Below are 26,476 nucleotides of genomic sequence, written 5' to 3'. Positions count from 1 at the left end.
GACTGCTCCAGTGTCTTGACTGCTAGTGCTGGGTTTTCTGCTTGCTCAAGTACATTTAAAAAAACATACTGGCGTGACTTTGTCAGTGAAGACAATGACTATTTTTACCTGTAGGGCTAAGGCTGACATAACTAGTGTAGGTGCAGCTGCATTATATAAAGGTGGTTTCTATGGGATGTAGCTCATTCCACATTTTCAGCCAGATTGAGTGGTGGCGGTTTAAGTGCTTGTGTCTTGTAATAGCTGTTTTCATGTTGTGGAAGAGGAGGATGTGCCAGCATAGCTAATGTGATAAAACTTTTTCTGTAGTGTAGACAAGTACTCAGTAGCAGCAGAATGAAGTTAACAGCCCATCTGATCGATGCGACAGCTGCTGTTCAGAGCCTTGGGATTAGTAGTAGAATTGTACAGATTTCTTAACTTCTCATTGCTGCTGCTTAAAGCAGGACATCTGAGCCACGGGTGAAGAGGTTTATGAAGGATAATAAAAATAAAGAGGAGAGGGGAGTCAGCAGAAGGGGTAGAAAGATGGAGATGTCTTCACAGTCAGTTTTGTCTCAATTGCTGTCTTCCAGGGAGCTTTGTTCTTTTTCAGTAAGCAAGGTAGTAAAACCTCAAATCCAAAAGCAGAGCTTCCAAAGTGGGGACCAAGATCTGACTGTAGCACCACATCCTGTGCAAGTTTTCCCCTACTTGCAGGCGTTTCAGCAAGAGATTTCCACCATCCCTGAGTCATTGGTGTTGACCCTCTCATATGGAGGTGAGACCCAATTTGCCTGCTACTGAAGGGACTTAACACTCTAGCAGGTGATGAGCAGGTGATTGCTGTTCCATTTTTTCCATTGCTGAGATAGTGACTGGGAAGTTGGGCCACCTCAGGAATTACTGGGGTCATATGTTCCAACAGCTTAAGAGGACACACAAACCCTTGTGTTTGCAAACTACTGTTTTAGAAAACTTGTTTAGAAACTGGCTAGAGAGAGGGATGTTGGCTGTTTCAGAGGTTTAGAAATAAAAGTTAACATTAAAAAAACCACAAACCCAACAGAGTTCATTGATAATTTTTTGCACTCAGGAAGGCCTAAACAGATCATCTACATGATGATGATCAAATGAGCAAAATGTGTCTCATGTGTGACAATTATTTTCAATGTGCTAATATGCAAGCTGTTGTGAGTTGTTTAAAGGTTCTTGGATGGAAAGCATCCTGCCGTATCTGTGGAAATCTGCTTTTTATTATAAAGGAGGAACAGGTACAATCTACTTTGCATGAAACTGGGTTGCAGTGCAGCTTGGATTATTCTAAAACACTGAAAATAGCAAGAGCTTGATGACCTAGGATGTTTGGTGGGAGTACACTGAGTAAGATTGCCTTTCTTGTCCAAGGTTGTAAAATGTGATTTAGGTGTCACTTAAATGCTTTACATGTTGTAATTAACTAGCCTTGCAAAATTTTTCAAATCCATTTGTCGCAGGAACTTAATTTAAGCTGTAAAATATCATTTGTTTTGATCACTTTTTGGCAAGGAGAATTTTATTCCTGGGCTCATAAATCTCCTATTTGGTGTTTTTTTGGCAAGGCCAGACTGAGGGAGGGCTGGGAGGAAACTCCTTCCTGGCCCAGAGCTTGGCGTGTGGGCACAGGGAAGGTGTGGGAGCAGGGGGTAGTGGTTGATGGGTGGGGGTTTCTGATCAGTGTTTACTTCTACTGCATTATTGTGCCTCGTCTGTTCCTGGAAGCAGGAGGGCAAATTTGTGGACTTGGAAACTGGCATCTGGTAGGACAACTTCTGTGCTGGCCAAATTGGATCCTGCTCACGTTCTGCCTACCTCAGACAACAATATTGGACCTTGTCAAGGCTGGCTGAGGGAATGTCTTGAAAGAGCTGATTGATTAGTCTGAAGACACTGGATTGTAGCAGGAAATATTGAATTCGGCTCCTGAGCCAGATGATCATGCAGAAGAGATTTTCGTGGTCTTTCCTGGGCCAGCATGAGCTTTCTCCGACTCTGCTTGCAGGCACCAGGAATGTAGGGACAGATAACCCGGCTTTCCTGCTGCGAGCCGGCTGCCCAGCCTAGGCACCGCACTGTCAGTGCTGTCACGCAGGCCTGTTCTGCCCGTCGCTGTGTGCACCGGGCCCTGCGGACAGGAGCTCTGCACAGGATGCTTTCTCATAGTGGCTGCTGCAGTGTGGTGCATAGCAGGACTTCGAGCTCCGCTTGAGCCTGGCAATGTCTCCGGGCCAGGCAGGACAGGAGGCAGCCAGGAATAGGGTGCAGGAAAGGCACTCCCTGGGTGCCTTAATCAGGAGGGGACAACAGCATAAATTTGGGGTCAAAGTGAATGTCTAATTTATGATGCTGCCTTGGAGCATTGGCAGCACATTTTTAAACCAAGAATAGTTACGGAGATGCTCAGGTATCCTGGCATGGGCAGTGCTGCGTAACCAAACATGCCAGCCACGTTGTCGTAACAGTCCCGTTTATCCCAGGACGCGCTAGCACTTGCCACTTTGAAACCTTTTAGATAGTGGCTAAAGGAGAATCTTGGCTTCACTGCTTGTGTGCGCCTTGTTTCAGCAGTGCTGAGGAGGTTAAAAATTAATTTTTGTTCTCAAAAATAGTTTTTTTAAGCTACAGCCGGGGCTTGGCCTTATCCTCCCTTCCCCTTGAATTTGAAACATATATGGAACATGTGTGTGTGTGCGCACCATGTGTGAAATACTGTGGTTACAGCTTGTGGATTGAGGAAAATTGATTTGGCAAGTGTTTCTTTATCACCTCTGGTTTTCACTTTTTACATCTAAAGCCTTCAAATAAGTTTTGTATGTTTTAAGTAAATAATTGACATTTCATGCTTGTTCAGTGATCTTGTTAAGGATCTTGAAGGCTAATTTTTTATTTGTTCTTAACTTAGGAGAGAGTCCTCTTTTTTTTTTTCCTCTTCTCACCTCCCCCAGAGAATTTGCAGCTTGGTCCTGTTGAGGTCAACAGGCTGTGTGAAACTCCCGACTTTTAAGTTACTCACAAGTTTAACTCCTCCGTTAAGTATTATCATGACAGTTCCTAGCCAAGAAGACTGTCTTGCCCACGGTGTTGGAGTGCTCAGTCTTTTATAATTCTGATTATAATGTGTCAAGGAATATTAGGAAACTTCCATATATATAGCATACATTGAATTGCCGTTGCTTCTGTACTACCTGCTGTGAATTTGCTGTATGTAACGGGGAGCTCCATTGTTGTGGGCCTTATTCTTCTTTCTGTTTCGTAATTTGCCCTTTTGAATAAGCTTCTAGGCTGTCCTAACTTGGACTCTGTGTGCCAAACTGTATCAAACAAACTTGTAGCTTATAGGCTCAGAAATCCTCAAATGTATGAAACAAATGTGGTAGAGAAATGAAAAGCAAGCCTTGAAACGCAAGAAAAAGAAAGAAAGGCTCAGTTGGAGCCTTTCTTTCCATCCCACACCCAATGTCAATGTAAAAATAGAGTAGTTTAGCTGTGGGAGCAGAAATGGGGATAGATAGGCACTTGCTTCATGGCTTTGCATGCTGTTTGTTTTCTTTTTACAAAGATTTGACAATAATTGGAAGAGACTTTTGCTGTGGTGCCCCGGATATCCTGTCCTATAGTAATAAATGACAGGTTATTCTCCTGTAACCGATAGTCCTGTTAGCTGGAGCTTGCTGTGGGTTTGGGGTTTTTTTTGAGGGGGGGTGTGTTGTGTTTTGTTTTGTTTTTTAAACATGTAACAAATTGCAGATAGCTGAGGAATTTATTTCATAGTTTGACTATTTCTTAAAATTCAAAGAAAGCTTATTTAGAATTTCCCTTATTCTTGTCATATGTTCTTTTACCCCAGCTTTCCAGGTAGTATTTGTCACAAATGCAGTATGTGATTCATTGGATTGCAGTCTCAAAGGGCTTGGTAGGCGAGAATTTCTAGAAGTGCAATTATTTTTTGCCATATCCCTATGGTTGTAGAATAGTCTTAATGCTGAGGATTACATACTGAGAGCCGCTGTTTTATAACGTGTTCTGGCACTGAATCAGATGTGCTGGCAGGTCAGGTTGTGCTGTAGCTTTGCTGCTGTAGCGTGCACGCCAGAAGGGAGACATCAGTGCTCTGAAAATACCAGTAGCCTGTGTGGTGTGATACCACCTGTATATTTTTGTCTCCTGGACTTCCAAGAGCAGTGAAATGAAGATAGCACTAAAGTTCCTGATGCTTCTTCGGTTCTAAAAATATATTTGGGTTGCACAAACTTGTAATTTTCCAGGTAACGTTTTCTTTTTATATATATATTATATATATAAAGGGAAAAAGAAGGTCTTACCATGCTGGTGACATGCTTCATGTTGATAAAACTGTGTCCACGATGCAAAAATGGTAGGCATAAGGGGGGGAAAACCCATCTTGATGTCTTTGTTAAGCATTTAAACTCCCCACTGTTTCTGTTATAATGTGCAGGGAGGTCTGATGTAGCTCAAGTACTGTCCTGGGTCAGACCTGATTTTGCCATATGCTTCAGGCAAGCCAGTTAAACTTGTCACCTCTCTCCTCTAAGCTGGAAATGCATAAGGGAATTTGGAAGGGTTAATCAGCTGTAGCTGCTTTGAGATCATCTGACAAAATGGCTGTGTGAAAACTCAGACTTGGTGTTTGGCATGTTGCAGTGTGGGCACATCTTCAGTTTCATGCCCCTCTGATGGTGGCAGAGCGTGGCTGCTGATTTCAGTGTCTTTTCTCACGGGAGTGTGTCTGTGTGGTATCTTTTTTCACTTGCTTGCAAAGCCACCTCCAGCCAGCCTCCTAAACACTGGGACTGAGAAAAGCATTTCTTTTTCACATCAGAAACAAGTGTCATCTTATTAACAGCGTGCTTTCCTTTGAAAAACAACCCGGAATTTAGGTCATGCCTTCATCTCTTCAACATTACAAACAGAATCTCTACATCATTGCAAAGGCTTGTTTGTTTTTGGCTTTTCTCTTTCACAACTGCAGTGATTGAAAGACATCCTGATCTCTTCCCCTCCATCCAGCTCACCTGGATGGTGAGTCACCCGGATGGTGACTGGGGAGAGGTGCCATGACCTACATGGCTACTATGCCTGTGCTAGATATTTGCTTTCAATAAGACAACAGTGGCTGAATTGGTAGGGGTTAATCCGTTGCTTGCCATTTTAAATAGTCAGGCTGCATGTCGTGTCCTTTACTGCGAAGGGTAAAGGTAGGTTGTATAACCCAGCAACCCCACCAGCTCGCACTCCTGTTTAGCATCTAAATGGGGTAGGTGAGTACATCTGGGAATTACCAGCACATCTCGGTTACTGCAGTGAGCACGTTTACTATTTCAGAAAGAAATCTTGACCGATTATACTGAGCAACATTTTGTGTAATCATTGTAGATAAGAAAGAAATAAACAAAGCTGGCAGAAAATCAGAGGGTCAGTGCTGCAGTTAGTTATTGTCTTCTCCCGTGTGGACTGATAATGAGCGTTTCTGCCTCATTTAGTCATATGGTTGATAGATATATGTGAGAGTGTATGTATGTATCTACTATCCTTGCTTGAACAGACTTCTCTTTTATTTATTTCTTTACTATTTTATGGTCTTTCTTTGTAAAAACTGACATTAACGAGAAAATGTTTTGATTAGGGAACTGGGTGGCTCCTAGGGCACAGGGTGGGCTGCAGCATTCTCCTCTGCCCTTAATAAAAAGCTCTAATGTGGCTATCAACTGCTTGTAACTATTCTCACACATTCTCATTTCAGAGATTGTGCATATGGGGGGACGACAACTTTCTCTTCTGAACTGGGCTGGAGTTTGGTAGCTGGGACTCTTGGGTCTTCTGCTATTTTTGTCCATTTGTGAAGTATTCATAATACTTGGCTCTCTTGCAGGGCTGTTATGAACACAGCAGGCTTGATCTGGCGCAGAGAAAATGCAGAGAATCCTCTATGATATTCTTGGGAACAGTATGGTTCTGGCAGCCTCCAAAATTGCCAAATGCTTGTCAAACATTCAAAAAAATCAGTGATGCTGGGGAGGGCAGGAGGGAGAGGGACAGAACTGGGTGGTTGTTGAGCTCCAGGTCTGTGCTGGATTTTGTGGGAGTACTTTCCAAACTTTGAATTGCTGCTGGTCTGTGATGTGATGGTAAAACATGCAGCTGATCCCTGTATCATGTATAAAAGACACATCATGAACATGTTAAGGGTAGATGATGGACTGTGAGAAATTATGGGGGTTGATAGTGTTCTGATGCAAAAGATTTGAACTAGCTGAGGTGGCTTGGCTCCTCCTAAGGTGTTCTCTGTGTGGCCTTGCATTTCAAAAGTCTTGGTGAGGAGGTAGGAATTGGTTAGTTGTGTAAGGTCAGTGCCTCCTCTAGTGAACAGGTCCCAACTGCTTCTGAAGAAGCTGTAAGAAAGTAGACAGGAATCAGACATGCGATATGTGCATTGGGAAAGTTTGTTTTTACTACTGTTTCTTTTTTCTACTGCTCAGCAAGGAGAGGGCTTGTGTCTTCCAGAGCAAGCTTGTAAAATGCTGCTTTTTATTTTTTTAAATGTGTATGAATGAAAACGTCTTGCATGCTTGCATTCATGTAATTTTCTTGCACACATGTATTTTCTTGCATGCATGCGCACACACACTAGAACCTCTGTTTCACAGACAGAAAATAGGTAAATTTTGTGACTTCTTTATTTCTAAAGGATCTTTTTGGATGATTAGTATTGTCACAGGAGCACCACCAAATGGTAGTGATATGTGTTTTCAGAAGTGGCTAGCAATGGGAAGAGCCTCATTCTAGGACATGGCTTGAAAAATCCTCTGAGCAGGCTCATTTTTTTTGAGGCTGTTTTCATAAAAAACATTGAGTGTCTGGGCTCCCAAAAATCAGGCTAGTGTGATGTGTCAAGATGGGCAAGTAAGAGGGCTTGTGGTATCTGAAAACTCTGACTAGCCCTCTAAAGCAGGTGTGAGGGGGAGATGAACATTAACTTCCAAATGCATAGACATTCACGCGTCTAATGTGTCTACTTTCAGCTGCATTGTGTCCATTTATTTGAGAAGATAAAACAAGGAACATGAACTGCAAAAAGAGAGGTGTTTCTTTGTGACCTCAAGGAAATGGTTCCTAGAGATCTGACTCACTTTGGGTCTTTCCTTACATTTGCAAAGTGCTCATACTCTTAGCCCCTCTTACATTAGGTGATAAAGCGTATGTTACCTGGTGAAGCTCCTGGAGGTCATGAAAGCGATTCCTCTTTGAGTGTTTAAAATCCTTTTTGGGAATCCTGCCAGGGACTATTCTATGGGGAGCTGTTTCATGCCCTTCCAGCCAGTGGTTTGATGTTTCTCAGCCCTGACAGATGGACTTATGGCTGAAAAGCCATTGCTGAGGACTGTTACTTTCCAAGGTGATGTGGCAGCTTTGTGGTCCTGGTTGCTAGGTTGTTTCCTCCGAGTACATTTACTTGTTAAGCAATCTTCTGATGACATCCAGGATCCTTTTTCACATGCTGATAGATGCTGTGAGCGAGGTGTGATGGTTGCACCTCTTTCTAAAGAAGAAACTTGGTGCCCCTCCTGTTTTGGTTTGAACTTGCTAAGATGGGATGGCATCAGCGGGAGGAGTGGGAAGTGCTGCTGCTTACTGGGTTTACCCTTGGACTGGGATTGAAGAATTGGGTTTTAGTTTTGGTTCTGCCCCTGATTTTTCTGGCTGACTCTGCTGATGTCAGTTCCTCTCCCCGTGGTTTAACTTTCGCTGTTTAACTGTGCAGTTTGCTCTGGAAAAATAGGCTATACGAGAGCTACGTGTTAATAACTAACTCTAGGAATAGAAGAGTCACTGACTCTGTGATGAATATGATAACCTTAAACTACAGCACAGCATGGTACTGGGCACTGAGGACCTTGTAATTATTAGTGTGACGTTTGCTCTCTGACTGAGATGTTCTTAGAGCCAAATTTTATTTCAACCAGCAAGTAAATCTTTTACTTTATTTTTATTCTTTCAAATGAGAAAAGTTGTTCATGCTTAGTACTAAATTATCATTGGGTTAAAAAACAATTGGGAAACGCAGGATTGTGTTGAGTACAGCAATAGCAATGTTTTAATTATGTGAAACTCAAAACATATTTTCTCTTTGCTTGAATCTAATATATGGGCTGGAGGCGTGAAAACTATGAGTGTGACAAAATTACTAAAGAGTGATAGCACCAGCCAGGATTCCCAGATGACTGGGCATTTTGACTTCCTCATTTATGACACACAGAAGGGAAGGTTCAGTGGGGTTTTTCCTTTCTTTTAAAATCATTTTCAAGCTTAGTGCTTACTGAGGACTAGGTCCCATTCAGGGTCTGTTCTGTCAGTCAGCATTTGAGCCTCAGGTCTCCAGAGCTCCTTGTTCCTTTGGATGGCTTTGATTTCTTTCCAGTTCTTCTCCTCATTGACTTGCAGTGCTCCCACCCACTGCTGACTGGTTTGATTCCTGAGCAGGCCCTTATCGCTGTGGCCTCTGGTCCTCTGTTGGCCTCTTGAGTAAATCTGTAGTCCTGAGGTACTCTCACAATAGCTTAACAGGACCCTTCTCTGGGCTTTGCACCCACTTGCAGTATGAATGCTTTTGTAATTGTCAAAGAAGAGACAGTGTCTTGAGGTTTATGACCCTGCCTGAGCTTTACAGAATGAATTATGGCCTTTCATCTACTCCGAGGGTCACGTTCTCTTTGTAATTGCCCTGAAGTGACTTTCCACTACATTTGGTGCATGCATGCAGACATGCAATAATTTGTTCGGTAAGACACAGCCTCCCCATAATTACAAGGAATATGTAAGCTTGCCTGCCTCGAATATGGCATTAGGGTGCGCTCTCTCGTTAAATCAACATAAATCTTTTGACGTAGTCTCATTGGTTCCCTGCTGCATTTTCTCCCTCGAGTAAAGAACAGAATTTCTGTTTGTGAGTGACACCTTGCTCTATTTGGATAATTCTCTTTGTTGGCCGTAGTGGTGCAAACTGGAGGTAAGCTTACATAGGTGTGTGTACAACATTACTGTGTTGTAACACAAATACGAGTGCTGGAATTATCCGGTGAGGGACCTGTGTTCAGTGTCATGTCCTTCCCAGAAGCTTGGAGTATGTTGTATAGGAAACACAGACCTCCTTGAGTTCCTGAGGTGGTCAGTTCGACTGCCTACAGCTTTGGATGGTCTTATTGCCCTCAGGAGATCCAGGGATTTCTTCTGTTCCCTCACTTTGAATTCTTCAGTAAATAGTTCCCTAAAAATGCTCCAGTAGAAGTGCGGGTACCATATGGCCAGTTTTTAGCCTCCTGCTACATGTTTTCCAGGTTGCTTCCTTTGGACCTAGGGGGTATCTGGAGGCCGGGTTGGGTATCACCAGGCTGCATTTTGTCTTGAGACCTCTCAGGCTTTTGATCTCAATGGTGTCTTTGATAAAGAGTTTTTCAAACTGCTTGGTTGTTTTCTGTAGGGTGGATTCAGTTGCAATGTGTGGTTAAAAAATGGCAGCCCTTGCTTTCTTGGGACGAGATTAACTCTTGCTGTAATTCCCAATGATTTTTGGTATTTATACCTGCATTCAATTTCCATCTGCGTGATGGCAGCTAGAGGCAACATTTTTTCTTTTCATGTGGGTAGAATTTGCTAACTCCATGCTGCTACAAAAATTTTCCCTTTAAATCCTCTAAACTATTTGCATTAATCCTCATTAGTGTATTCTGTGCGTTTTATCATTTGCTTTTGTCTATTGCTGCATTTTTCTTGTACCTAAAAAAGCCTTAAAATAGGAATTCTGGAATAGAAAAGGACTTGTAAGAACATTGCAGGTAGCTATTGGTTTTCTAGTGGCTACTCTTTTCATTGCTGTCTTAACGTAGAGACTTAATGAGCAAGTTTGACCCCAGGGCAAGGCTGAGTTCTGCTCTGAACAGCAGTTTCCATCTAGGGTTCCTTTGAAACCAAGCATTTGCTAACCTGCCAGCTTTTATTTTTGTTTATTTGTGCCGACTGCATTCATCAGGGCACGGTAAAGGCTACAGTCACGCAAAGGGCTGCCTGAAGACTTTTGGAGACTGAAAGTGATGCACTCAGAGCAGCTACTAAAGCATATTTTGGATATTAATGCCTAAATCTAGAAGCCGCATGATCCCTCCTTTGACCTTCCCTTTTAAGTGTGTGCATTCAACCAAAACCCACCACCCTGTCTCCTGAGGAGTGACTCTGTTAGGGTCTAGAGAATGTTTTCTAACAGAGCAACATACATGTTAGTGAGGATATGCAGCATCTGTAACATGGCATTCCCTGGATGCTGTGCTTAGCTGTTTGCTTCAGCGGGGTATTGCGTTGCTAACACCTTCCCTAGAGAGTGTGGAGTTTCACGTCTCCTCTCCCCTTTCTCTTTCAGGCCCAGGCCTGTTTGCTTCTCCAGAAGGTTCTGCTACTTCGTGAACTGAAGCTCTTCATGACAGAGGAGGAGTGGGAGGAATTGATCAGAGAAAGCATCAGCCAAGTGACAGAGGTAACAAGCTTCGACATGTTAAACGTACAGATAGCACCTAATGGGTGCTGCTTTTACTAGCGTGGTGCTCGTTCTCAGAGCTGGAGTATGCGGCTGTACTCGGCTTAACTGATCTTAGAGGGGTTGTGCCTGCTTGCACCAGGTCTGAGTAGCGTCCACCAAGATTACAGCATTCTTGTAACACCGCTGTTTAGATGTATTTTCACAGAGTGCAAGAAATGTGCCTGGTACAGTTCAGTGGTGCCTATGTATGGATCCAAGAGGCAGAGCTCGAGTTTTAGGGAATACATTCATACAGATCAGTTTAAGGTGGTTTTAAAAAATAAGTTTTGAATTGAAAGGTATTGTGAACATTTACTTAATTTCAGAAAATGTTATGGAAGTTCTGTATTTGAATGAACTTCAGGGCCAAAGAGCTAGAACAGAGGTGCACTACACTTCTGACTCCTGGTGCGTTGCAGGCCTTCTGGACCAGACTCCATTGCTAATATTGTTTATCAAGGAAACCTTAAAACACATTGGAAAATAATTTTTACAGAGAAAACAGTGACAGAAATCGCAGGACTCCTGATTCAGTGGCAAGTGCGGATTGTACCTGAAGACGTTTTTTGGGTGCAGCTATTATGTAGGAGGTGATCTGTGGGACAGGAGATTGAAGAAGCAAATACCATTCAATTATATTCTTGTGGATTGACGTGGGGGGAACCAAGCAGCCAAATTAATGTTATGATGTGGTGACTAAACTTGATGACATGGGAGATTCCAGTCTTGGTGTACCTACGTAACTGTAGTATTGACCTCTTTCTAAGTGTAGCTTTCATTCTTTACTTACTTCTTTAAATGCTTGGTTACATGGTAATTTAGGCCATTCTATAATTTACCATATTGGAACAGAACAATTAGCTCCGTCTTCTTTTGTCAAGGAGGGACAAAATCTAAGGAAGTTTAAATCAAGGAATTCAGAGGTGCTGTTTATAATTCTTGAGGAAGCAGGTAATCCTGGATTTCATTCAGTAGCTTTTATTTAATGGTTACATCAGGAATCCAATGGGTGGAGTTAGGTATGATTTTATTTTCCAGCTGCATAAAACATGCCACTCCTTCCAACCCAGTCGTCTCCATGTTTCGCTCTAGCAGCTGAATACCTGCAGGACTCGGTGATTCACTGGGAAACCACAAACATTTACAATGCCTTTATGTTGTTCTTGTCAGGGAAAGTTTAGCAACTTGCAACCCGTCCAGTATTTTAATGAGCTTTGCTACCGAAGCTTCCTCAGTGCCTCTCATTTCTGTGGTTATCTGTGTTTAAGGAGGAATTCCTGGGAAATATTGTCAGTTTGTGTGGGTTGCCCACGGTATACCCTGCGGGCAGGAGGCCTCCCATAGTATTAACTGGCAGTAGCATATAGGTGCTAGTTCTCTTTTTGGCCTGAAAAAGCCCTGACATAACATTTTTACAGAGTGCTCTTTTGGTGGACATACATGTCTTGGGTTTTGTCTCCCTTCCTTCTGCTCCCTCCCTTGCACTAACACAGTGCTGGTATGGCTCCTTGGAGCTGGGGCAGCTTCACGTCTTTAAATGTTGCTGTAATTAGGAGGGATCAAGGACTTTATATTCCATGTAACAGTTTTGGTTCATACACAAAGGCTGACACTTGTGCTGCAAAACTTTCTAAAGCTGCAAAAGGTATTCTGTGTCTTTTTGGTGGTGCAGAAATGCTCACTTACCTGAGTAATAGCTGTAAACACATGCAGTGGCTTTATGGTGTAGTAGAACAATACTCATATCACGACTGGTCTTTTTTGGAGATAGTAAAAAAAATCCTTTGCAGCAGAAGTCAGAGACTGGAAACTGAGCAAATTTAGCAAATGTAGAAAGTATGTATTTGTCAAAGAGAGTAATCCACCATTAAAATTACTTGCTGAAGAGTTTATTAGCTCTGAATCGCCAGGTGGAGATTGATTGCTTGACTGAAAGAGAAGCTGCAGGTTGGGTGGAAGCTATGGGCCTGATGTTGAAATTACAGGGTGAGTTTGCTTGGACTGTGTTAGGCAAGAGCTTGGGCTAAACGATAGCCCTTTCTGTCCCTGCTGTCCACACGTGCCTTTGCTTAGCTAGAGGGTAGGGAGGGCATTTGCAGAACTGAGAGTTTCTCCTGCAGCTCAGTCTCGTCCCTTTTCATCTGAGACTTGTTTTCGGTGGGCCATTCCAGGTCAGCCATGATTTCAGAGGTGGGTACATGTTGGCAAGTGAGTGCTTACCCATGAGAACCTCGACTGAGAGCAGTAGTTCATGATGCTTTGGAAAACGATGAAGTTCTATTGCCCGGCTTCTAGTTGAAAGGTCTGCATTTGCTGTCGTTGGCCATTCCTGCCACCATCCCTCGCAAATAGCTGTTTTAAGAGAAAAAATGATAATGCAGAATGTTATACCTTTCTTTGACCTAGGGAGAAGTCCGAAATAACCTGGGAGGGCCAACTCTTTAACTGGCTATACTGATGTGCACTTGTAATTCAAGCAGCGGTATTGTTCACAAGGAAGCTGTCACCTGAAGGCTTTGCTACGCGCTCTGTGTCCTTGGTCAGATTTGCATCTATGGGGCTGGTAGCACTTGAAGTGCAGGATTGCCATTGCAGGTGTAAGGTTGTGAGAGAGGATAGGATGCTACCTCCTGGTGCCTGCTTTCTCACCCTCTCTTGCCTCAGTGATTATATTGCATACCTGCAGATCACTTGGTGAGGAGCGGGGAGCCTGGGATGGTTTTAGGCAGTGATATGTGCTGGAACTGGGGAAAGAAGCAATGTGAGAAAACTGCAGTCTTGGATATCATTGAATTATGTGTGTAAAACTAAGAGGCAGATGAGGGAGAACCAACGGCCAGGAACTTTAAATGAAGAGACAGCTTCCTGAAATAGCAGCTCTGGCTGCTGCGAGGCAATGGCTCTTGTGCTTACATAAGCTAACTTGACCTTATTTGTTTCCAAAATGTTTAAGCATGCTTATAAAACATATACAGCAGTCATGAGAGATTCATGTTTGCCATCTCCTTACTGTCAGTGAGGGAAGCCTTGATATCCTAGTGAGTACTTTGGAGTTGACTTGTTCTTGTGAGAGCCCTGCTTGCTGTTGGTGCTCTTGGCTTGTTCTGCTGCGTGGCCTGGGCAGAAAGCCTTGTCCACAAGCTGTGGGACTGCCCCGTGAGCTGTTTTTTATTGGACAGCAAGCAAAGGTAAGGAAGTAGAGAAATAGCTCTGGCACAGTTTTAGCCTCCCTGGTCCTAACTGCTTTAAACTGAAGTAAAGTCAAAAAGACAGTGTGTGAGCCCCTACAGTTGTTCAAGTTTATTCTAATGTTAGGAGCCTAGACAACTCAGTTGTGTTTACAGTATAAAGAAATAAAGTTGCTTCATGTTGTAAATGACAGAGCTCACCCGAGATGCTAGAGCATCTGTCAGAGACTTCTTCCTCTTCGAGAGCTTTGTTCTTTTATCGGTAGGTCTCAAAGTGCTTTACAAAGGAAATTCAAACCAGTGAGTTGTTGATCTAATGAAGAAAGTATTTTGCAGGAACCCAAGAGCTAATGTATTTAGTTTACTAAAGTTGTTCACCCTGTTTTACAGATGACACGCTTGGCTGGGAGCTGAGCCAAGAGTCAGACTTGGGTCTCCTGAGACATCCCAGAGACCTTCCTTCTGCATGGACAATCTGAGTGTTTCTTAACTTGGCTTCAGAACATCCCATTGCGGTGGATAGCAATCTCTGTCCCCGTGTTATCTGAGGAGTTTGCTGGCTGTTGTGAGTTCAGACTGCCCGGAGTCGTGTGATGAGGCTAGTGGCAGAGCCCGGGAGGCCCGAGTTCCCCATTTCATGCAGGGAACTGTCGCAGTTTTGGCGAGGGATCTCTGTGGGGTTGCTGCTGGGGCTCACACACTGTCTTTTTGACTCTATCAAGCACCTCTCAATTTGGTCTTTCAGCTCTCCCCGTTGTCACTGTGGGCATATTTTTGGTGTTTGTTCCCCCTGTTACATACATTTCTGTTTTCTTTCTAATATGTTACAAAATTGCTGTCTTGGCTTTAGAGTGATCTTGAAGCCATGCCAGTTTTTTAGTAACTCACTGACAGATTTGGGGCAGGAAGCTTCAGGATCTGAATACATAGTTTCATTACCTTTTTATGTCATCCCTTTCCCAGGGACTGGCTTGCCCTCCTGAACTGAGGTGCTTTGTGTAACTCCCAACTTACGCTGACAGTCCCAGTTACGATGTGAAAGTCAGGGGGAAGTGGGAAAGGATTTTGAGGAATATTCCAGAAGACGTATATTTTCACAGCCAAGCATCTTCAAAACCAAAAAGCCCTCAGAAAACTGTTGTTAAAACTGCTTTCTCTGGCTTGTACACAGCAGTTTCCTGAGGGTTTCCTTTTTCTGTCTTCTGCTGTCAGTACATCATAGGAAGGGCCCAACTTTACTACTATTTTTTCCTTTGCTTGTTTTGTCAATGTCATAAGGGACGGGCAGAGCAGATAGTGTTCTGTTTGAAACCAAAATGGGATCAAGGCATCCTGAAATGTAAAAATGCTCACAGAATCTGATACCTAAGTTCAGTGCAAGACCAAAGCACTCCAGGTCACCACTATTGGAGACTATCAGATAAATATACACATAATCCTAATGAGATGCATGTGATGCCTCCTTCCACTTAGGTGGTTACTTAGACTTGGACTGGGCAGGCAACCGTGTTTCTATAGAAAGGCATGAATGTAGACAGACAGGGGATTACATGGCCTGTGCAAGGGATGGTATAGATAACCCAAGACCTCTTTTCCAAGACTCATACCGTTTGAAAGTTACTGTATGCTGTCTGAAGACTTTTATTGTATGGCATTAGAGGGTTTTGTTGCTACTGTGTTGTTCAGCTAGGGATTTAAAATAACTAGCTGGAGCCACTCAGAATGTGTGTGGGAGAGAGGGATATACTATATAGCCTTCCAGTGTAGACATGCCCTTCATTTCTGAAGGGCATCACATTTGATTATCGGTGTCTTAATTTGTAGGGAGATAAATTATTAACAGTGACTTCATCAAATCTCTAAAAAAAAGGTTCTTCAATTTTTTTTTCTTGAAGATTGCCTGAACTTTTATCTGTCTGTCTTTATAAATTCTTAATTCATTGCCCTTTCTCAGCCTCTTCGCTTGTAAAATGAGGCCAGCAGTGATTTAACTGATATCTTTGACGTGCTTTCAGAGTACTGGATGTCTCTGTGGAGAATTCATTCTCCTCTGTTCCCTCAGCTGTCCTGTATGGTTTTTCCCTGCATTTTCATACGGTCTATGAAAAAGAAAAAAAAAAAAAAAAAAAAAAAAAAAAAAAAAAAATCTTTAAACTTGGGAAAGCATTGACATTTTCTGTGAGAATGGCTTCTGGATTTTTGGGCTCCTCCCTCTAATAACAGCCAAAATAAACATTGCAAAAAATGTCCTTTAGTTATACCGTTCAGCATGTGGGTCTGCTTAGTCCCCTGTGTTCCCTCTCTCCCTCGGTCAGGGACAAGCAGAAGCTTGGTGGGTTCCCTTCCCTCTGTGAGCATTTCTTGATGACTTGCTTCTGCTAGAGATGCAAGGAAAAAAGTTCTGAACATTTATACTTTCAGTCTTCAGAAACTTAGTGAGAGAGAATGGAGGGAGGAGGGACTGTCAGTGCTTTCTTTCCTTCTTTTAGTGCTCTCAGCAGCAGCTGCTGTGCTGTTCAGGTGGGTGGTGTGAGAACCTCCCCTTGTGTGCTTGTGTACCCTGTGTACATGGAGCTGGAAATGGATCTGGCTCTGTGGATAGATGGAAACTGGTGTGAAGTGGCATACTCTTCCCTCCTCCCCTCTTTGACTTCCATTATTTAGCCCTAAGTTCTAGCTTGGGTTCTTCTATTGTATAGTGAACATTGTAATGAAATGTATTCGGGGGTGGCTTGTCTGGGTTTTGGGAAGCTCAGAGTTGATTCCTGGTTCTGTCATGGTCTGCGTGACTCAGTCATGTTAGTTGGCCTCTCTGAGCCTCTGTGAAATGGAGGGAATGATGCTGGCTTACCTCTCAGGAGAAATGTGAGAGTAATTACAGGTGAGGCGAGGGTGCTTACATCAGATAATAGCAGGAGCTATGAGCATACAGAATACTAAAATACTTCATTCGGTTGTCATTTATTAGAGTCAGAGTTATTAGCCTCTAAATAGCAGAGGAAGGCTGTGCCCCTCCCAAACCTCTCAGCTTACCTGTATGTGGACATGGGGAATCTTGTGCTTTGGCTCAGGTAATGGGCACGTGCTTGTAGGGCCCCCAAGCCACTGGCTGGGGCCCCTCTGGGTGTGACTCCACCATTGGGACCTGAGCCACAACAGCAGTAAAATGCCCGGTTGTGTCTCTGCTCTGGGACCCTGCATGCAGCATGGAGCTAGGGCAAAGCTTTAGCTTTCACAGTCAGCGTGAAAGCAGTCAGCATACTGAGATCAGACCCCTTAAGTGCTTTCTCGTCGTGACTGGACGTTCAGTAGGGTGGAAATTTTGCTGAACTATTTACTGCTGGAGAAGAGAGTTTACCTTAGCAACCTTGGGCTGTGCCAGGGGCTGTAAGGTCATGCAGGGTGGGTGGAGGTATGTGGTTCGCAGAAGGCGTTTGGCACTGTATTCAGCCATGAATCTGCACATTTATCCATCAGCATCAGATCTGTAACGGGGGAGGAGGGGGAAGGATGGAGACAGCGCAGCGTGCGGAAAGAATGCAGGTTGGCCGGGCTTCTCCAGCTCACAGAGCAGTGATGGATCTGTCAGGCTGATCCCACGGAGGGGAAGTGCTGTTTGTTTTGAACAATGAAATAGGCTGAAGGACATGCTGGGAATGCATAAATATTAAAGGGTGTTCAAACTTCCAGCTAGGAAATGTGCTTGTCTCTCGGTAGCAGAACACTCCTCTGCACTCTTAGGATACTGCTGTGTCTTGTAAGTCTGGGCTACGTGTGTCCCCCACTGTGGTACCTGTGAAAGGGAAAGAGGTGCAGGCAGGCTGAGATTGCAGGCGGGTGTGAATGTGGAGGCTTCCAGAAACATTGCCTGGCTCCCTATAACAGCATATTGCCATCTCCCCTGCAGGGAAAGCTGGGCAGCGGCTGGGATGCTGACTTTGGCTCTAGATGCACATGTGCCACTTTTTGCTGTATTGCAGGTTTCAGTGCAGCCTTGAGCTTAGACTAAAATCCTGCCTGGGAAACTGAGGCACGGAGCTGTGTGGTTAACACCTCTTTCTAGCTGCCAGCCTTCTGTCCTACTTGTATTACTGAACTACTGCAGGTGTTCACCTCCTGTGCTCTAACTTCTACTTTGTGAAAATGAAGGAATGCTGTGAAGCGCAATGAGATGGAACGAAGGTTGGATCCTGCAGTAGTTGGGATACCTCCATGTGTGTGGTACAGGAATTAGGAATATAAGAAAAAACACTGATTGATAAAATGCTGGAGGTGTGCTGTTCTCCTTGTAGAAATCCTAGAAGCAGAGAACTTTGGATTTAGGAGTGCCATCCACCAGAAACAGCCAGAGACTTTTGGAAGCAGTGTGTTTGACATAACAAGACAAAACCATCTCTGCCAGCTGAATCCATCTAGGGTGAGGCAGGAACTGTATTGCTGTATTGGCTTGAGATGGGATGGGAGTTCCAGCTGTGAAAACTGCCTCCATATTTTTTCCTTTTGGAAAATGACCTGCTCAGATCTGCTGGCAGCTCAGTTGTACAGGTGTGATTAACCGTCACAGGTATTACTGAGGTGTAACTGGCACTGAGAGTCTCTGTGAAGTGGGACTGCCTGTTACTGAAGGAGCAGAGTAAGAAGAACAGAAAATGGGAGAAAAACAACATAATCAGCAAGTCATGCAAGTGTGGCTGTTGAATATAAACCATGTGTTCTCTCTGCTTTTAGTATTGAGTGATTGGGTTATGTGACTTTTAGGTTGGTAATGCTTTCAGAGGGCAGGGGAAGGGAGAGTTGGATACCTTTGCGAACAGCACATGGTAGAGAATCCCGGAACAGGTGGTTAGACGAGTTCTGCTGGGTTTTCGCTTAACCCTCCACCACTGACCTGTAGCATAGCTGGAAGCAAAACCCCTGCTTAGTGCCTCAGTCTTGCTATGTAAAATGGAGATACTTGCCAACTTTGTGCAAGTCTTTGGCGTTCTAATCAGTGTTCGAGGCTCTCCTAAAGGATGCTGCAGATTACTGAAATACTACTTTTCTTTTTAAACCACGTTTGCCATGTGTTGCAGTCTGCCATCTGTTACATAATAGCTTTTGCTTTAATTTTATGATTGTATTTTATACATTCCCCAAAAGAAATCACGGTAGGCCTGTGAAAGCATTGACGTACACAATTGGGGTGGCAGTGCTAATTTCATCTTTCAGATAGCTGAGCGGGAGAGCAGACCAAAGCAATCTGCTGTTTGAACCCAAAACGTACAGACAATGGTTGGTACCTTATGTAGCAAGAAGTTATGACAAATACTTGGGAAAGCTGCTTTTGAGGTTTGGACCTAGTTCCCATTGAAGAGACTTGGGATTTCATTCTTTGGGAGCAGTTCCCCAAGGCTTGCCAGCAGCCCCAGTCCAAAGTCAGCTTCTTTTTACGTAACCAGAGCACCGCGTGTTTGTATTCGTGTCGCGTGCTAACACAAATCCCATGGAAGCAGACGCTCCACTGTGTACGCTCCCTGCTATGGGAGGATGAGAGTGAAGCAAGGCATGCGTGACAGAAGATACCATCTCACGTACTGGGGAAGTACTCTGAGATAGTGGTGATGAGATCAGGATAATAAGTGATACTGAGCTAAGCGGGAATTGGACTCAAGTCTTTAAGGAGACTTGACTGTCTCAACCATGCTACATAGAGAGGTGCTGGCGTTTTCGTGCTCTTTGGAGTAAATTTCTTTTACACACGTTGTAGCAGAAGGGAAAGGGAAAAGATACGTATTGAGAAATACTAAGACTTCATCTGAATCTAGCTTCCTTAAAGGCAATCCATTCTGCTTCTGGACTGGAGAAAATGGTGCATTCTGTAGGAATGAATTATTTGCTGCTTCTTTGAGGCTCCTTTGGCTTCTCCACCCACCCCCATCCTCTTCCTTGTTCCTTCCTGGTCTTTGGGAGCTGTTTAAAAGTGATCCATTTCAGTAGGGAGCTATTTGTTTGTAGAGCACCTAAATTGTACTGGGTTGCTTCTGGCTATTTATGCTGGTGGAACTGTGCTCGTGTTTCCAGACTCATGCAAAACACTGCTTTTAATAGAGATGCCTAGTCTTACAGCACTGATGTTGCTAGACCAGTGATATCTTTCATCTCCAGCTGGGCAAGCCACTCTTTTCGTTGTACAGGTCTGCATGAATTTGGTTGGACACCCCAAACTAGATGCAGGTCCCAATTTCCCAAGCACCTGAAAACTGCCTGCAGACTTGTGAAAGTCAGCCCCTCAGGTGTTGTTCGGAGCTATAGGACTTTTCTGTTTACTTCAGTAGGGTTTGTTTCAAACCCTTCAAAGCATCAGGGCAATTCTGGGAAGTAAGGATGGCAGCAAGAACAGAGTCAAGCCAGTGCGATTTAAATGCAGTCATCTACATTGCTCATCTACAGTAAAGAGAAAATGCAATTTATTTTTAACACCTTCTTAATTCCAAAATGTTTGTTTATTAAAAAGATGAAATGACAGTTGATTTCACTGTGGCTCCTTCTCACAGTACTGCCCTGATTCCTCTTGTTCTGAAGAGCTGACAATCCATACTGATTTTCTCTTAGTGTGAACTTGTATGCAACTTAGCAAAATAGGGATCTCGACTTAATAGCCTCTCTGAAAGCTACTTTAACCACAAGTAATGACTGTTAGCCTGGCAATATCTTGTTCTTCAAATTGCAAAGAAAATTTTTATGCAAATCAGGCTGTTTTGTTTTCATTATTGATTTGCTGATCATTATTATTATTATTTATTGTGGTAAGCCTAATAAATGGAGTGTGCATGGCCCATGGGGTGTTATATCCTACATGTGAAGATTTTTTAATCACACACCCTATATTTGTTTCTCATTTTACCTGAGAGACTTCAGAGCTGCTGAATTGTATGACCTTGTAGGCTAATGACAGCTCTGGAATAGAGTTGCAGTGCATCTATATCAGGAGAGAGTAATTAGCAAATTATTGATAGTCAGATGAAGTTGCGGCATGAATTCTAGCCAGCAGAGCATGGTGGCTTTCTAATACAGGGCTAATCCCAGGGTGTGGAGCCTGTACAGATAGTAAATAATTCTACTTGAAGGCTGCTGTTGCTGCAGATGTTATCTGGTCTCCCCACTTTTTCCTTACACTCTTGCTGGCCATCATTATTTTTCTGTTGTGAGCGTCATTACTGAAAGAGTTTGCTTTGGGGAATAATATTCTTACTTCTCTCTGTCTGCAAGGATTTTTACTTTATTTGCCAGCTTTTTGCTGATATAGATGGAGAATAGCTTGCTCAGAGTCCTTAAAATTACTTCCAGTCTGAATGGAGCCAAAGCAATAGATGGTCTGTGGGAGAGATTGCATCTCCTGGAGAACCTTCCACTGCTGGGTACAGGTTTGGTGCAGTGACTTATCAGTGATGTGTGTTGCCTGAGGCACCGAGGATGCTGAGCCTGGGGTGGACCTTGCCCGTTGGCTGGGTTGGCGTGTTCAGATTCCAAGCAAAGGGACTTGGCCCCAAGTGCAGCCTCCTCTAGAGAAATAGGCTGTGATGGGGCACACCACTGTCTACAATAAGCTTGTCTTTGCAAATCCTATCTCATATTAGGGTAATCCATGCAAGCTGTGAGGTTGCTGTGGTGTGTGCATCCACACGGAAATATAGTGGGGAAGCAAACTACCATGTAAGGGGGGCCGCGAGGACCAGCTGCAGGCAGTCCCCCTGAGCCATTGGGCCACCTCTTTGATCCAGCTGCCTTTTTATGGCTATTTTCTGCCCTTCTCCACTTGTAAATAACTCTGGCTTTTATTTGACCTATCTTTGGAGTGATTTTCCTCTAAGCCAGACCTTTCAGTGTCTCAGAAACCCTGCAGCACATAAAGGGAACACAAAGAGATGAGATTTTTCTCTCAGTCATTTCGGTGAATTTAAGCTTGATTGACAAGCCCTGTTCTAGTGCTGGCAACTGGGATTTCCTAGGCGTAAGTGTTAATGGATTTTTGCATTAGCACTTTACGTGTAAATCCCAGCTTCTGCAGCTGAGTAGCTGTTGTCCCTCAGGTGAGTCTGTTGTCTGGCAGCCTCCTGGCCTTTCCAGGGCGGGGGCAGATATTCTCTTTCCTCTTTTTCTCCAGGAGGCAGCAACATGTCTCCAGTTGTGCTGTAGCTTAAAAACCAGGGAGAGCAGCAAGGTTGTGCCTTTGTGGTATGCTTGCTCTTATTTTGTCCAGTTGTTTCTTAATTAACCTGGGCATCAGCAGCTTCCACCATATACCCTCCTGAGCATTTCCAGAGTTTGGTGAGTTTTGTGTTCCAGAGTTATTTTGGTGACAGGTTAATCCTGCCAATCATTACTCATTTTCTGCTTTCTCCTGAGAAGAGTGGTTTGTTTCCCCATTTAATATGTGCTGCTTCTCAATCTTCCCATTCAATTTGCAGAGTTTGAAAATGGTTGGCAAGTGTATCCTGAAGGCTGAGAAAGAGAAAGTTGCCAAGAGCTTGGAGCTGTTGAACTTTCTCCTCAAAACTGTGACGGAGCAGGTGAGTGCATGACCCAATGTGTGGCAAATGGCTGTTCTTCTGAATACCAGCAAGGCCTCTTTTAAATGTCACACTTGGATTTTACCTTGCGACGGCTACATCCCACCTCATTTCTTACCAAAGGTACCCCTAGAGGGAATGCCTAGCTGGATTTGAGGGCAGAAAAGCTCTCATGTCTGAAGGAGTGATCCATAGCTCTTATGAGCTGATCTCCAGGAGCTTGTTGAAGGATTTGTGCAGTGTTCTGCAAACGCATGTGGCATCTCCTTTCTTATCAGCAGAAATACGGCCAGTGAGGGTGAGCTGGGTTTTGTCCCAGATGATTGCTCTGTCCTCTCCACTGAACCCCAGAGATTTTGATTCACAAAAACTGAGACTTACTCAGAAGCTTTGTGAGCAGGAGTGAAGTTTTGTTCTGGGGCTTTGTTTTCCCTAATGAAAAACAGGTTTTTTTGAACATGAAAAGATTTTCTATAGGTGACAAAATAAATCTTATTTACTGGAGCAAAATACCACAAGCAGCAGAATTGCTGAAGCCCAGTTTCCTACTGATAAGCACTGAGCTCACACCACAGCCTGTTTCTTTGTGAAGATCTAATAGGAAAGTGGGTGGAGGAGAGAGATTATTTCCAAGGCTCTTGTAGAAACTAAATAGCCTTTGAGACGCCCCTTTCTGTCTGGTTTTACTGAAATTATCCAGTGGGTTATGGAAGAGGCAGCCAGAGGCAGCATGATTGCGTTCTTTAGAAACCAGACTGAAAATGCTGCTGTTTTCCTTTTAGATAGGTACATAGTCATGTCTTGTCTTCCCCCTGCTCCCAGCTGTGGACTGAAAAGGAAAGAGGACCAAAGGACCTTTCAGTCCCTTTTATGCCAGTACAATTCTACCTGCTAGACTCATGCCTCTCATGCTAGAGACCCAGCTTTCAAGCAAACCCTGTACCTGATGGCGTGGTGTGACTCACCAATTTTTGCCCCCAGATTGAAGTGGTGTTGCAAATGGGCTCAGGGCAGTGGCTTGGAGAAGCTGGGCAGGATTGGTTATTCCCGCCAAGGTCTTTCCCTGAGGATGGGCTGTGCCCTGCTGCTGTGAGTGCCCCTTCGGAGTTCACTCTGCAGATTGTCTGTTTGTACTTGCCTCTTGCAGAAGCTGCGTGTGAAGTTGGCGGAGTTGGACAAAGTGCTGGTAGCTCTGAACCAGCCAGAAGGCATTGGGAATTCAGCACGTCTCGACTCTCTCTACTGGAACGTCATGCGCTGGCTGAATTATACGTATGTGTGCTTGGCACTCTGGCTTCTTGGCTTGCCTGGGGGCCTGACTGCCTGTCCTACTTGTCTTCATTGTTGTGGGGAAGTAGGAAGAGAAAGGAAGTCAAGGCACTGAGCTCAGGTTTGAGTTAAACAGAGCTCCTGGGTTGGTGAGGTTGAAACGCTTGTTGTTTTGCTTGTTTGGAATAATGCTAGGCTCGTTGTTCCAGGTGCTTACATGCTTAAGATTGGTCCTTGATGGGAGAGGATTGTAACGCATGTCTGATAAGTGTGTCTTGCCAGTAGAGATGAGACAGCTGATCACCCAAGGATAGAGTGCCTGCTTTCAGCAGTCCCAAATGGTGGCCTGGTTTAAGAGCCATCGCCAAATTTGCAGAGAAGTTTCTAGGCTAGGATGAGTCACTAAGCTCCTACCACTTCACTATGGATTGATTCTGTAAATGTGAGGCTGGAGGGAATGAGTAGCTGTCCTGGGAAGTGACTGGATACCAGAGAGTACATGCCAGAACCTTCAGTCCTCTGCAGTGATTTTTGGGCTCCTTAGTGTCTGGATCCCCAGCCTGATGCTTGGGGTGGTTACCTTCCAGCTCTGAAAGCTGGGGAGCATTCAGTGTTTATGCTTTAGTGCTCCTGTGTTAAATGGCAGCTGGATTTGACTTTTGCTCCAGGGCAAAAAGAAGTAGTGTAGGATCTTTTTCTCCTTTCTATCAATAGCTTGCAATCAGAACTTTTGTTCCCCCTTCCTGCTGGCAGTATTTAGTGAGATGCACAGCATTAGGGAATGCTGGGTGCTCTGCTCATGACTGGGAGCTGCGGTCCCAGTGCGTGGGTGGCCTGGTCTGTGGTATCTCAGCCCAGCAAGAGGCTCTGAGGGAAATGCTTGCATGTGGCTCACTGTGAGAGGGCTCACAGGCAGCTGAAGCTGTTGTGGCCCCTTCTAATGCTTTGAACAGGCTTGCAGAGCGCAGTGGCCTCACCCAGCCCTATGACACAGCCCCAGGCCCTTTCCCAGTCTCACGCAGGTCCCCTGGCATCGTACTGCCAGGGCTGGCACAAGGGTAAGGCTTGGTTTAGGAGCTAGTAGACTGCAGCTAGGAGGGGGATTGCTAAGGTGGAAACGCTGAGCTGGTGCGTGCTGTCTGAGGAAGGGATTGGGCTTCAGGGGTGCAGCCTGCTGTCACTTTTGGTGCCATCTTGCTGTGACACGCAGAGATCTTTGTGCAGGTGAGTTGAAACAAGCCTACGGCAGGTGTGGTTTGTGCACAGGATCATGGTGGAGGTGCCGAGAGGCAAGTGCCAACATCAGGTTGTCAGGATAGCATTTTTCCACCCTGAAGAGATGCAGCTTGAAAAACTCTCCAAAAAGCTTCACATTGAAAACCATGCCATGGAATTAGAGCCTGGTTCCTTTTCAGGACTCCCCTCTGGGGACTGAGCTGGTGCAGAGCAGCATAGACTGGGTGGCGGTGAAGTTGCTGACGGATGCTGTTGGAGAACAGCAGCAGCAGTGGCTGTCTCGCATGCATACAAAGGCTGCCAAGATGAGACTGGAGTGGTCTGTGGGGGGTTCTTGCTGGAAGACCTCTTGGGATTGTTAGCACAGTGAAGGCCTTGCTGGGGCTGTCACCTTGAAGAGGCAGACAGTGACTCAGTAGCCTTGCACAGGGCCACAGGCGGGTGTGCTGGAGGAGGTTGGTAATACAGTGTTACCTGGTCTGTGGAGTGGGGATTCTTTCTCAAGTCTCCGTGAGCCTTCTTGAGTCCTGGTCTGGCTCCCGCCGTTCATTTAACCAGTCCCTGTGCAGACTGAGGACCACCTCCAGGGATAACGCTCATCCTAGCAGCATGCCTGGGCTTCCTTTCTTGTGCTTCTGCCTGCTTGTGGACTGCCTGTAGCATGGATCACACTGCTCCCTGGCTGTAAACTAAGTTGCTGTTGATTTTTGGCGTTCTCTCTGCAGGAAGCCCAAGAAAGAGAAGACAGTCAATAAGACTGCACAGGAAGCAGAGCCACTTAAGCGGAAGAAGAAAGGCTTCCTGCCAGAGACCAAGAAACGCAAGAATCGCAAGAAAGGCACCCAGGAGAATGGGGTAGCACCAGTAGCTAGTGAAGATGGTGAACCAGCAGCCCCAGAGAAGCAGCCCCTGGGAACAGAAACGCCCAAGCAGAAGAAAGGCCTCGTACCTGGTAGCAGCAAACACAAGAATCAGAACAGAGGGGTCAGGGAGAATGGAGTGGCAATGGCGGGCAGTGGGGAGGAAGCTGTTAATGGAGGAGATGCTGTGGCTGACAAGAAGAAGAAGAAGAAGAAGAAGAAGAAAAATATGAACAGAAAAAGAAAAGGTGATGCAGGCTGTGAAGCTGAGCAGGTTCCAGCTGCAAAGAAAACAAAGGGGAGTGTCAGCCAGGAGACCCAGCAGAAGCAGGGCAAAGCCAAGAAGAAAAGAAAAGAGAAAAAAACTCCAGTGCCGCAGGAGTAAACTCCTTGGACTCACCCAGGCTTGGCTTGCCTAGCGTGGCTCAGAGGACTGTTTTAATATCTTTTATAACTATAGTTTTTATCTCCTTCATGACTTCAAATAAACCTTCCGTGATGCTGAGCTCTAAAGCTGCGGGTCTGACTCGTGTGGAGGTTCAGCCTAGAGCACAGGGAGCTTCAGGAGGTCACATACCCTCCCGCCTCTGGTAGATGCCCACTCTGCTTGGGAGCACAGACTCCTGTCTCCATGATTTCCCAAGGCAGAAGTGAGAGGCTTGTTTGGATTTCTTGGGGAGTTGCGGTAGGTGTGCTGGCACCGCTGAGTCGTGCGGTCAAGCCCTGTGGGAGGTTCAAAAGTAACTCCTAAAGGCACATTTCTGACCTGCC

General features: G+C 44.7%; 1 protein-coding gene across 3 annotated transcripts in view; it reads left to right on the top strand.

Annotated features, from left to right (window-relative positions):
• MYBBP1A (MYB binding protein 1a) overlaps positions 1-26,210 on the top strand; it is a 61,637-nt gene extending 35,427 nt beyond the window's left edge. The window contains exons 24-27 of one of the 3 annotated variants that reach the window (XM_075168987.1): positions 10,448-10,561; positions 22,239-22,340; positions 23,488-23,612; positions 25,571-26,210. In XM_075168987.1, the coding sequence (XP_075025088.1) occupies positions 10,448-10,561; positions 22,239-22,340; positions 23,488-23,612; positions 25,571-26,090 (861 nt within the window). In that variant the 3' untranslated portion in view covers positions 26,091-26,210. Of the gene's footprint in view, positions 1-10,447; positions 10,562-13,009; positions 13,091-14,181; positions 14,305-22,238; positions 22,341-23,487; positions 23,613-25,570 lie in introns of those variants that run through there. The other 2 variants (XM_075168989.1, XM_075168988.1) reach the window with 2 other exon arrangements.
• Positions 26,211-26,476: the final 266 nt, after the last annotated feature.

This window comes from Calonectris borealis, chromosome 19 (assembly GCF_964195595.1).
Source record: "Calonectris borealis chromosome 19, bCalBor7.hap1.2, whole genome shotgun sequence".
NCBI lineage: Eukaryota > Metazoa > Chordata > Aves > Procellariiformes > Procellariidae > Calonectris > Calonectris borealis.
The sequence above is the reverse complement of the archived record's forward strand: the minus strand, read 5'-3'. Positions and strand labels throughout refer to the sequence as shown.